This window comes from Platalea leucorodia, assembly GCF_965183815.1.
Source record: "Platalea leucorodia genome assembly, chromosome: 1".
Lineage (NCBI taxonomy): Eukaryota > Metazoa > Chordata > Aves > Pelecaniformes > Threskiornithidae > Platalea > Platalea leucorodia.
In genome coordinates this window covers 39968925-39982692 of record NC_138823.1, presented here as the reverse complement: position 1 = coordinate 39982692, position 13768 = coordinate 39968925, and the positions used below count along the sequence as shown (strand labels likewise).

The window sequence follows — 13768 nt, the reverse complement described above, 5'->3', positions numbered from 1 at the left end:
TTAAGAAGATGTAGTGTTGTGGTTTAACCTGGCAGGCAGCTAAACACCACACAGCTGTTCGCTCACTCCCCCGCCTCCCCAGTGGGATGGGGGAGAGAATCGGGAAAAAAAAAGAAAAAAAAAAATTAGAATTCATGGATTGAGATGAAGACAGTTTAATATGACAGAAAAGGAAGGCTAATAATAATAATAATAATGATAAAAGAATATTCAAAATAAGTGATGCACAATGCAATTGCTCACCACTCGCCGACCGATACCCAGCCCGTCCCCAAGCATCGATCGCTGCCTCCCAGCCAGCTCCCCCAGTTTATATACTGGGTATGACGGCATGCGGTATGGAATAGCCCTTTGGCCAGTCTGGGTCAGCCCCCCTGGCTGTGCTCCCTCCCAGCTTCTCGTGCACCTGGCAGAGCATGGGAAGCTGAAAAGTCCTTGACTGGTGTAAGCACTACTTAGCAACAACTAAACATCAGTGTGTTAGCAACATTATTCTCATACTAAATCCAAAACACAGCACCATAGCAGCTACTAGGAAGAAAATTAACTCTATCTCAGCCGAAACCAGGAGATGGAGGAAAGGAAAAAAATAATGCTTAGACAACATAATGTACTTCAGAAGTTGCTGGTACCATATCCTGCCATGTTTTCTGGACATTTTTCCTGTTCTTTGCCTTTTATGTTTTTACATTTCTAAGTACTTTAAGGTTGAGACTTCTACTGCTATCACTGTAAAATGTTGTACATTTCATCATTTAGTTCTAGAAAAGAGAACATACCTTTGAGACTCTCTCTTCTATAATTCACAAAATGCATTCAGTTTTGAAATTCTGTATAATCATATAGTTTTACAGTATATTTCTAATATAATGTATATAATCAAGCAGTTATAGCACATGATTATATACAGTCATATAATTGGATAACTACAATAGTATATAGTATATAATAATGCAGTTATAGTGAATGGTTATTGTTATACCACAGCTATATACTACTGTTACTCTTGATCCTATTTCCTTTTCCCCAGATTGCATTTTTGGCTATAAATACATGGAGTTATAATTTCTTTGTGCATGATAGTCGTCTTAGTCATACTTCCGTTTTGCTGACTCACGTATACACACAGATCCTGAGATAATATCCTATTTCTTTTATGTACCTCCCATTCTGATTTACTTTAATACTTTGCTAGTCTTTACAGGAAGAAAGGGCTTTACAGCCTCTTTGCAGAGTGTTAAAAATGTTAGTGGTAAGTAGGTTGCTAATACACTGTGAGGCTGCACCTCGAGTACTGTGTTCAGTTTTGGGCCCCTCACTACAAAAAGGACATTGAGGTGCTGGAGCGTGTCCAGAGGAGGGCAACGAAGCTGGTGAAGGGTCTAGAGCACATCTTATGAGGAGCGCCTGAGGGAGCTGGGGTTGTTTAGCCTGGTGAAGAGGAGGCTGAGGGGCGACCTTATTGCTCTCTACAACTACCTGAAAGGAGGTTGTAGCGAGGTGGGGGTCAGTCTCTTTTCCCTAGTAACAAGTGATAGGACGAGAAGAAACGGCCTCAAGCTACGCCAGGGGAGGTTTAGGTTGGATATTAGGAAAAACTTCTTCACCGAGAGGGTGGTCAAACATTGGAAGAGGCTGCCCAGGGAAGTGGTTGAGTCTCCATCCCTGGAGGTGTTGAAAGAACGGATAGATACGGTGCTTGAAGACATGGTATGGATGGACTTGGCAGTGATAGGTTAACGGTTGGACTCAATGATCTTAAGGGTCTTTTCCAACCTTGACGATTCTATGATTCTTTGATTCTATGATTCTAATAAGATGAACTACTCGTCTTCTGCTCTTTCCTCAGAATCTGTTAGCTCTCCTGAAAATACTAGTCAAGAGATAGCAATAGTCAGTATGTTTTGTAATTTAATGCATTTTTACCTTCTTACTACAGTAAATACATTCTTGCGATAGTTTCCATTTTGCAAGTTAAAGACATCTTGTCAAGCTTTGTATCCTACACCCTTTTTATACATAAACATTTGCTTTAAAAAGTTTCTTCTGCTTTCGTACTCCCGTAATCATTGTGGAAAATTGAGCGATAGTGAAATATCTTGCAGAAAACAGGAGTTGTGTTTGCCTATTTATACGTCTCAAGTACCACAGAGATAGATGGGAAATATTGTTCTTCAGCTGCCATCAGCTAAAAAGTCAAGAAAAATTCATAGTCAGTGGGATGACAATCTGGGTGGGCTGGGTGTGTACAAAGAAGGATGTGAAGCACAGTTCTCTTATCTGTTTGACTGGAGGACTCTTCCAAATCTAGTTTACCTATAATATCTCATACATCCTCTGGGAGCCAAGACTACTGAACGTTTGTTTAGTTTATTTGGATGGTCCTATGTTGTTGTAATGAGATCTCTACAAAACTCTGGGTGGTGGCTTAACAGTGAAAAGTATCCTATTGTACACCTGGTCCTGAAGATTAACCTGGTAGCCTAGGGCACTACTTCATGTAATCTTAAATACCTGGTACACACTCACATATCTTCTTTGAGCCAGTGGAACTGCAGTATGTGAAGCAGATAGATAGGAAAGTAATCAAGTATTGTGAAAGTGGATTTAAAGGCCACAGCTGATGATGAGAAAGCCAAGCAGAAAGATTTAAATCAAAATTATCTAAATCATAAATTTTAATCAAAAATATTTCACTCTGCAGACAATAGCCTTGGTTTAAATAGTCACTTCTAATTTTATTTTGCATTTGTCCTTGTTTTCCTAGGGAAAGGTTAATCCACATTAACTGGCAACTATTAAAATACATTAATTTGCAAATAAATATATATTTTACACTCAGTTTGGTTCTTCTTTTTAACAGGATATATTCTAGCAGTATTCATTTATTAAAGCAATTACATGGCACAGCAAATATTTGCTCAGATTATTAGGGTTTTTAATTTCTTACATGTTTTCATAGTCTCTTACAGTTTAATGATGGGCAATTATATAATCTAATTTCACTTCTATTAAACTATGCATTTATATTTCATGCAGATGCCCATAGCTTAAGCCTAGAGATTTTAGATAGACTGAAGCATTTAGGTCCTCTAGAGACTATACTGCCTTCACAGGAGAAAAATAACAGAGACTACTACTTCATTTCTACCTAAGGCTATCAGCAGAAAATAAATTATGCATCGAAAGCCTTGATAATAGCATCATATAAATGTACCTATGTTCCACTAATAAGAAATCCCTTTGTGCACTCCACACTGAAGTCTCTGCCAACTTAGTCTAGGTGACAATTGTTTCCCACATCCTGAGCCTGCTCATCTCTATCATTTGGAGAATGTGAGCGTTTATCAGCCAGTCACTGAAGAAATAAGGTTTTGGGTACGAAAATACTGGTGGTTACGAAAATACTGGATGTATATTTTCAAAGAGTTAAAGTCAATGGCTCAATGTCCAAATGGAAACCAATAACAAGTGGTGTCCCTCAGTGGTCCGTACTGGGACCAATGCTATTTCATATCTTCATTAATGACATAGAGGGATTAAGTGGACCCTCAGCAAGTTTGCTGATGATGCCAAGCTGAGTGATGCAGTTGATACACTACAGGGAAGGGAAGCCATCCGGAGGGACCTTGACAGGCTTGAGGAGTAGGCCTGTGCGAATCTCATGAAGTTCAACAAGGCCAAGTGCAAGGCCCTGCACCTAGGTGAGGGCAATTCTTATTATCTGTAGAGACTGGGGGATGAAAGGATTGAGAGCAGCTCTGCAGATAAGGACTTGGGGATCCTGGTGGATGAAAAACTGACATGAGCCAGCAACGTGCACTTGCAACCCAAAAAGCCAACCGTATCCTGGGCTGCATCACAAGAAGCGTTGCCAGCAGGTTGAGGGAAGTGATCCTCTCCCTCTACTCTGCTCTCATGAGACCCCACCTGGAATACTGCATCCAGCTTTGGGATCCCCAGCACAAGAAAGACATGGATCTGTATGAGCATGTCCAGGGGAGGGCCATGAAAATGATCAGAGGACTGGAACACCTCTCCTATGAAGAAAGGCTGAGAGAGCTGGGGTTATTTAGCTCCAGGGACACCTTATTGTGGCCTTTCAATATACAAAGGGGGCTTATAAGAAAGACAGAGAGGCTTTTTACCATGGTCTATAGAGACAGGACAAGGGGCAATGGGTTTAAAGTGAAAGAGATTAGAATTTAGATTGGACATAAAGAAGAATTTTTTTATGATGAGAGCAGTGAGACACTAGAACAGGTTGCCCAGAAAAGTTGTGGGTGCCTCATCATTGGAAGTGTTCAAAGTCAGGTTGGATGGGGCTTTGAGCAACCTGATCTATTGAAAGATATCCCTGCCCGTGGCAGGGAGTTCGACAAGATGATCTTTAAAGGTCCCTTCTAACCCAAACCATTCTGTGATTCTGTGATTCCAGGAAATAGCTGAGTATTTTATGTATTGCTTATTCTTCCAGAGCAGGATGTGTACTCTAACCACAGTGCAGCTGGATGAAAGGAGGGGACAACAGCCTCTTCCCACAGTTTCCCTCTGTCTTGTGTTTTATTTCTCTCTGTTATTTTCCTTTTCATTACAATTTATTATTGTTATTATGATTTTATTTTATTTTATTTTATTTTATTTTATTTTATTTTATTATTTTATTTTATTTTATTTTATTTTATTTTATTTCAATTATTAAACTGTTCTCATCTCAACCAACAAATTTTCTTACTTTTACCCTTCCAATTCTCTTCCTCCCATCCTGCTTGGGGGGGGGCGGGGAGTGAGCAAGCAGCTATGTGGTGCTTAGTTGCCAACTGGGGTTAAACCACGACAATAGTGCAGGCATTCTAGAAGGTTTCCATGCCTTGAAACTCAACACTGTCAAGACAAGCCCACCTTGGCATCTAAATTGTTCTCTGGATCAAGCCAGAGGTTCCTATTTATATTTTCAGGTGCTAGTGGCTTTTGATGCTTTGGACATCCTGTTCCGACCACTTCATTAGTCCCTTTGAATGATTACTGAAATCCAAGATGAGCAAATTAAGTATCTTCCAGCTCATTTGCATCACATTTTCAGTAGTTATCAGGGAACACACATTTAAGTCTATCACTTGGTGCCAGGCCAATAGCCAACATTTCCAATATCAAGAAACCAGGCAGTACACATCAGTCAGCTCACTGCAAATTGGCAATTAACAAGATGGCTAGATAGGTTCACGTGAGCGTAACATTATTAATTAAACAGCAGCTGGGTTAATCAAGATAGCAAAAGTAATTTGTTGGAATAAATATTTTATTAGTGTGTCCATCAATAAAGCAAAAGAGGAGGTTTTAATTAATTCATTTATAAAAATATTCACACTGTGGTGGCTGTAACTCTATTTAAGGATCTCGAAACAGGTCTCATCAGAAGGATATATTCCCACTTTATCACTTCATGTTAATTGTACTGTAGATATCAGTTACCCAACTGTAATTACTAGTATGTTAGTTACAAGCCAAACATTGCTGCCCACCTCTGAACAGCAATACCTGACAATTGATGCTAAAGGTCTCTTTTTCCTCTTTGTTTCTTTATTCTTTCAAAAATGTGCATTCTGCCATTTAATTACAGAAAGATATTCTTGGAATATGGTGGGTTATGATACATCCCGGCGTGATTAGAGACCTGATCTTTCTTTTTCTCCCCAAAAAGACCATGAAATTAAGAAAGGTTGAATATATTTTTTTATTTCTCCTGGTATTAATAACTAACAGAGGGTGGAAAATGGTGTATTTGAAACAAGTATATGCCATAAACACAACAGGTGGCAGTGATTCCTATCTGACTGAGGAATATTTATCTACTAATGCTGAGAAATATAAAGAAATACTGAGAAGCAGAGAGAGGCTGCTGATTTTGCAAGAAGGTCATAGATTAGACAACGTGTGTCTCAACCACTGAAGAGAGTGGGAAAAGATTTACTTTAAGACGATCTACTGAAAGAGCAAGATGTAAGCTGTTAGGACTGTTAAAATAATCAGGCTTGCCAAGCCCCATACTTTTTTGGAGGGAAGACCTCTGTGATGGGTTGACCTTGGCTGGACACCAGGTGCCACCAAGACACTCTATCACTCCCTTCCTCAGCAGGATGGGAAGGGGAGAAAATAAGATGGGAAGAAAAAAAAAAACCTCATGGGTCAAGATACAGGCAGTTTAATAAAGCAAAAGCAAAGGCTGTGTGCGGAAGCAAAAGAAAACAAAAGATTTATTCTCTACTTCCCATCAGCAGGGGATGTCCGGCCACTTCCCGGGAAGCAGGGCTTCAGTACACGTAGCAGTTGCTCTGGAAGACAAACACTGTAATAACGAATGCCCCTCACTCATCCTCCTTTGTCTTAGGTTTTATTGCTGAGCAGACATCATATGGTATGGAATATCCCTTGGGTCAGCCTGGGTCAGCCATCCTGGCTGTGTCCCCTCCCAAGATCTGGCCCGCCCCCAGCCTGCTGGTGAGGGGGGAACGCTGGAGAGACAGCCTTGATGCTGTGCAACCATTGCTCAGCGGTAGCCAAAACACTGGTGTGTTATCAACACCTTTCTAGCTACCAGGACAAAGCACAGCACTATGAGGGCCACTATGGGGAAGAGTAGCTTCATCTCAGCAAGACCCAATACAACCATTATTTTAACCCGTTGCTTTCTTCTTTGTGTCAGGTGGTTTATTATACATTAGAGTGGAAGTCTCTTTCTGTGCTTTAGCCACCTGTCCAACATCTTAAACATGTGTGAGAAATTTGCTGGAAGCCCTTGTGGATAGATGTTTTATATAACATGCATGGATATGGATATGGAATACACTTGTGCATATAAAGAAGGAATTGCATTTATAAAAGTAAAGTTAGTTTAATGCAGAACAGTAATATGAAGAAAATAGAAAGAAATACACGATTGGAAAATAGTAAATAATTCTAAATATTTGATCTTCCTTCACAAACATCTAACCCACAAGTTGTACTACAATTCATTTTTATCATGTTCATTATTTACTCAGCAGTTTTACTCTTCAGAATATTTCAGTCACGTTTAGGGAAAAGAACAAACCCAAGTGACTTACACAGTCAAATTGCACAACACAAAGGGTGAATGGGAAACATTATAAATAAACAGGTGACATTCCCTCATGAAAAGGCACCTGTCTTCTCGTATTTGTGTGGTACTAATGAAATAATTATTTAATCTATATGTAACATTCAGGTGGCGCAAGCAATGCACCTCAAGTACGATTGTTTTTTTGATCCTTCGGAAGCCTTTATATCATATTGCTTCAGTTGTCGTGCCTGAAAGGTGCTCTAAACTGTGGAGTTTAGGGAAAAAATGTGTTTAATCTGTCAAGGAGTCTGTAAGCCAGTTCTGGTCCTGGAGGTGCAGGGCAGCTGAACCACAAGATCCCATTTTCATTAACAATGGGAGGCTGGACTCCTCTTACCCACCCACACAGTCTTCAGCAGGTAAATGTGGGCTCGCACTGAGCCAGGCAGCCCTGGTGTGGCCCTAGGTCCCATCCAGCCGCAGGCACCATGACACCGGGCACAGTGGGGCTTGGTAGCTCAGACAGAGCTTGGTCCTAGCCATCTCCAGCAAGCGCCTCCTCCAGAGCTGGTTTGCATTTAGCTGACTCAGAGCACCAGTACAACAAAGTGGTGTCCACCTGATAGAGGCTGTGGCAAAACCGCCCCAGTAAAATGGACCCAAAAAAAGCCAAGGAAGCTGCTGATACTTCAGTCTGCTCAGAGAGAGAGGAAAGTTGGATTAAACTCACTTTCCTGAAACACCAGCGAGGTGAATGCCCTGGAGAGGAAGCTCAACAGGACTATGCTGCAGTGCTGTGACAGCTCTCATTCACAAGTAACTCAGCTTTAGCGTACTGTAGCTTAATTCTCCATGGGGAAGATTAATCCCTTGGAGGAGGATTAAGCTACAGTGAACTAAGGCCACTTTATTTCTGAATGGGAAAGGCCACACAGGGATTTAATGTACTTTATCTTATGTGCATTGATTTCACAGCTTTAGTTAATTCATCTTAACTTCCCTGAATTCCCTTGTGCAGACAAGCTTTTTGTCCACAGAGAGGCTCTTGGAGCTCCTTGTAAAGCTCCTCATGCAGCCCAGCCAAAAAGCAGGTTGGAATGATTTCTGTGCCTCTGAAGGAGCTTATACCTGTCTAGATACTATTAAATTACCTCTTTCTCAGATGGTTGATCCGTGACACCCTTAGAAGAACTATTTTAATTAGATTTTTTGAATGGACCAGAGAAAAAGGAGTTTTCTTAAAATTAATCTCTGGGTTATTTAAGAAATCTCTCATGAACAGTCTTTTCAAGGCTTTCAGCATGAATTGTGTACAGCTGTGCAAACATTATTTTCTCAAGCATGGGCATGTCTGGGCAGTGCAGTTTAATAGGCTTCCTTGCCCACTGGGATTTTCTTCTTCTTTGGTGGTGGTCATAAGAAAATATTTTGTCTATATGGAAAGCAAATGAGAAGAGTTTCTATTCCCTGATCCTTAAGATCTTCATCCCTTCCTCCCAGTGGCACAAGTGACACAGATCCGGGTGGAGGATGATGTTTTTGTGGGAGCTGCTGTTAAAATAATAGCATGATTTTGTTGGTGCTGTCCTTTGGGGAAATGAGTCTGCTTATTTCTTGCATAGTTAATGTGATTTACTGATAGGCCCTTCTATAAGGTGTTTCCTGATGCTGATGAATCATAACCCAGCTTTACTGTTCAGCTACATCATGACACTTCACACATCAAATTAAACTTTTGCCAAACAGTTCTTCACTGGGACACTTTACGCAGCACAAAAAGACATCTCTTATGGATTCCATACAAGCTTTACTCTGACTTAATTCTGCAGTAGTCAATAAATGTTTTATCTTTTTAATAGGTAAATTAGTTGCTTAGGGGGCCCACATTCATGTGGACAAAGTCATGTGAGAACGGAGGTACTGAACAAACGAAAGAATGTAAGTAATAGCTGAACATCAAGGTCCAAGTGTTTTCTACCAGTATTACTCAATAGTAGTATTCATCAATACTGATCTCAGTGGACTGTGAAAAGATTTAAAAATATGATGTAACATGAGCAAAAGAGAGAAAGTCTTTTTAATTTAGCTGTTTGTGACCTTTTGCACTGGAATTTACATATAAATACAGGAAATGGAAGCAAATATTTTTTAAATTTAGCTGTGATACCTGTATTTATATACCATTGTACTAAAAGCTTAATAAGTGTTCAGTGTGTTCTAATGATTGCTTTTCCTCTTCTTTCATACAGTTGATTGGATTTGTGTATGCCTGTTACGTGATCAGTATTTTCATGGAGGAGGAGGACAGCTGTAAGTACTGATACACACCTCTCCACCTCTGGAGCCACACTACCTGGGGTGAGACTTAGTCTTGCATTAACTACCAAGGCGAAGAACAAAGTTTGAAAAATGACAGAATCTGGCATTCATGTACACAACCAATTGTGCTCAAAGACATACTTATTTAGGTACTACCACCTTATCTAGGTGACAGGATTGTACTTAGTAAACTTCTTCATAGAGGTCTGTGAACCGCTTGCATGAGCCAGTCACACTGCTGAAAATCATGTGATCCACATATATATATTTGTGTAAGTCTTTATGTATGTACACTTAAATTTGAATCAAAGGTCCTGAAGTCATTTAGTCTGTTTTTCCAAATGACAGCTTTATCAGCAGTAAAGTTAATGGAGAAGACAGATCAAGCCATTTACAGTGTGCAGTATCACTCTGATCCATAATTAGATAGACCTGTTCAACACTTACAAGTAACTAGACCATGCATCTAAAATGCTGACCCCTGGGTTCTTAACCTGCCTTTATCAATAAAACCCTTATATACATACCCATACCATTCAAAAAGTTTGAAAATGTGCACACCTTTAAAAAAGTATTTATCAAAAGTCAGTAAATGGGCATTGGAAAAATCTGACTATGCTGAACATTTTGGCAGGATACTGTCGGAAATTCTCACAATCTTGTGAGAATTGCCTAACAAGGTCGCCATACCCACATGACTAGCATAGCGATTGGTAAAAGCAGTAGTGAGAATGAAATAATATTGGATGAGCAAAGAGGAGCGAATACAAGAACAAGTCTATTTAGAAAAGGGACAATGGGTGATCATGCCAGTTACCTCCTCTCGTATATGGGGAGTTAAGCGGTAAAATATCTGCCTCTAGGGAAAAAAAAAGGAACAAATGCCAATACCATTTTATGGCTATAGGATAAATAATACACAACCAAATTCATAAACTTTTATTCATAAATCTTAGCATAGTTGTTTTGTTTCTTCACAGAATAGCACTAGTGGGTGAAATGAATATAGTAGAAAAAATTTATTCAGTTTGTAGGAAAGCATTTGATAATATCTGGAAAATCTTATTGAAAACATAATTCAAGTAATTCATGGCTGTGATGGAAAAGCAGACTTTTTGATTGAAAACACTGTGAAGGACCATAAACAAAATACTTTTCCATTGCTACAAACAGTACAACATTTGGTTCTCCATCATAATGCAACAGACATTAGTGTCAAATCTATTTTAACACTTTCATTTAGATTTCTAATAGGAAGAAAATATATCAAAGAGGTTCTCAGATAAAACTGAGTGGGAAGGAGTCATAAGCATGTTGTGAACATAGTGTATTGTGAAAAGGTGCAAGGAGTCTGGACAAAGACTGATGCTGTAAAGGAGAAATATGAACACTGGGAGAAGCAACATGAAATGTAGGTCTTGAGGAGGAGCAAAAGCGCACACAATGCTCCCTCAGAAAGCTAGGAATTGCCAGTTAGTCAGGAACAAGTAACACAGGATAACAGCAGAGGATAGCGAAGCAGCAGCAAGAAGGCTGTAGAATTTGGGATGTATAAAGAGTCTTTGGTCAGTGAAATCCAGAGACAACTCCTTTCCTTATAGCTGTGGTGAGTCATGATGGTAGCTAGTGCTTCATACGAATATCTGGAAACTTCCTTTATAGAATCATAGCATCATAGAATTGTTAAGGTTGGAAAAGACCTTTAAGATCATCGAGTCCAATCATTAATCTAGCACTGCCAAGTCCACCACTAAACCATGTCCCTAAGCATTACATCTACATGTCTTTTAAATACCTCCAGGGATGGGGACTCAACCACTTCCGTGGGCCGCCTGTTCCAGTGCCTGACTGCCCTTTCAGTGAAGAAGTTTTTCCTAATATCCAAGCTAAACCTCCCCTGGCGCAACTTGAGGTCATTTCCTCTAGTCCTAGCACTTGTTACTTGGGAGAAGAGGCTGACGCCCACCTCACAACGACCTCCTTTCAGCTAGCTGTAGAGAGCGATAAGGTCTCCCCTCAGCCTCCTCTTCTCCAGAAAAGAGACAATGAGGCAATTACTAACAAAAGTATGTTGTATGTACATATATAATATGTATTACTAACAAAAGTATGTATTATGAGACAATTACTAGCTAAACTCCTGGAACAGGGAGGCTTCACTAAATAATTGGGAAGGCAGGCAGACTGATAAGGAAGATACAAACTACAGTGCCTTTAAAAGAGCAATGGTGTGCATACATGCACACCCACACGCAAACACAGATATATCTATAACTGGGAAGACAGGCTCTTCACTGTTTACACAAGTATGTTATATTATTGTTGGTTTTGTTTAGTCCTTTATAGTGTGCGTCACACATCCGTGTTTTATGCATGTGTGAAAGAAAGACAAAGCTCCCACCAAAGAATGCAACATGTTCGTGGAAAATGCAGTCACTGGCTAAAGAGTATATGTGGTTTATATTCAGGTCCTCACAAGAAGGTTATTGTCAAGTTAAGGGCCTTGTTCATTTAGAAAACATATCAACTTCAGAAGAGTTGAGGCAAGGTCTGTCTTTGACATCCAAGGCCCAATCCACTTTCCTCTGACTGCAAGCCCACCTTACTGTCTTTTGAGTTTTGTGCCATATGATACCAATGGAAATTTAAATCACTGAGAATGGAGAACAGCTGACATTTATTAGCACGTAAAACACATCAAGTGCTAAGGTGATCCAGTACGTAAAACTAAGCCAGTGCCCATTCTCCACAAAGGAATCAGGTATCTGCGTTTAATTTCTGCTTGTCATCCAGAACTGCAGATGGAAATTTGATGTTTTTTTACAAATGAAAATCACCTCACTCATCTTGGAAAGTATGGTGTAATTTAGCTCAATCCCCTTCTTTAAGAATGGGCAAGTTTCCCATTTTCACTTGTACCTTTACATATAATCTTCTAGATGCTTGTGTGAATAGATTTCTTTAGTTAGTGGAGGATGACCTGAGACAGGGGCAAGAGTGGTGTGCTGGAAGTGGAGCAAAGAAGCAGAATAGATACATCTAGGAGATTTTACAAACAGTGCAGGGAAATAATTTCTGCTTTGTTACTTTTTTATTCCCTTCTAAGATCCTGAATCCAATCAAAAGCAACTAAATAGCCCTTTAGTATCTCACTTTCTGCTAATTTGTGTCTTCATGCCCATTTGCGTTTGAGTCCTCTATGCTTATAGATAAATACATTAAAGACAAATGTTAACTCATTCACAGCAATCCCACAGATATGTTTTAAATGAAGAAACATTTGTGTAAGGCACAGTGGGAAAATGGTTGGGTTTGGTAATTAGCTGAGAAGAACAGGACTTATTCTGGAAAAATTCACATTGTTAACTTGCAGCGTAATGAACAAAAATTTATTTAAGAGAGAAGTGCAGTGGTGCTTCAAAACAGTCAGGTTAAAAGTAGACAGTGATTACATTAGGATAAAAGTCCAAGAAACTGCAACAAAAGAGCAATTTTATTCATGTTATTATGACGCAGTAGATTCTTTTCTTAGGTAGATGCAGCTATTCTATCATATTTTTGCAGTAGTTTGCACAGAATAAATCCTCAGCCATCTGAGAGTCAAAGCCTCCCTAATTAAATATACTCTGCAATATTCAGTGCATCAAGTTAACCCTACTTCCTGGCCTGAAACCCGTCAGGCAGACTTAAAAATTAATAATAGCTGCCTGTTTAGCCTCTGTGCAGTGCTTAAATGGATTTTGAGCCTGACATTTTGGCTGATGGACACTTTTCTGAACAGTAATAATGCTTGAGGAAACATTTATTTCCAGCTATTGCTCACCTTACCTATGTTTCAGACTGTAGTTAACTTTTACTTAGAAGGAAGATGATAGCAGGTCAAAAGGAATGAAAAAGAAGACATGTAAAAGGCACACTGCCGTAGTGGGGTTAATACCTTCCATCACTCATCCTAATGAAAAAGTCTATTTATATCTCTTCCCTTCATTTTTTCATTTCTTTCTTTGTAGATCTATCAATCTATATAAGCCCTTTTGAAGGAACAGAATATGTGAAATCTGTAATCATAAAAGCCTGTCACTATCCTGTTTGTGAATCATTTTCTCCTAAAAATGAACTCAGAAGCTTCATGCCACCTTGTCAGAGTTACTGAATGGTTTTAATAAAGCAAAGTCTGGAGACTAGGCAAAATACATTGTTAAAATCATTATTAAATTTATAAATAGTTTCTGGATTTTTTTGAGAAATAGTTGATAGCACTATGCTGCTAAATACTAGATCATAAATATGACATTGATACATGTCAGAAGTGATAGTTCTGTACTGTAAGTGAATTTGTGGAGTGGAAGCTGAGTTGCATACAAATTGCAT

General features: G+C 39.3%; 1 protein-coding gene across 1 annotated transcript in view; it reads left to right on the top strand.

Moving 5' to 3' along the window:
- The window catches only part of NKAIN3 (sodium/potassium transporting ATPase interacting 3), a gene marked incomplete at both ends in the record, with an annotated part of 372440 nt that overhangs the window by 342645 nt on the left and 16027 nt on the right, over window positions 1-13768 (top strand). The window contains one exon of the mRNA XM_082321687.1: window positions 9328-9388. Within this exon, the coding sequence (XP_082177813.1) occupies window positions 9328-9388 (61 nt within the window). The remainder of the gene's footprint in view (window positions 1-9327; window positions 9389-13768) is intronic.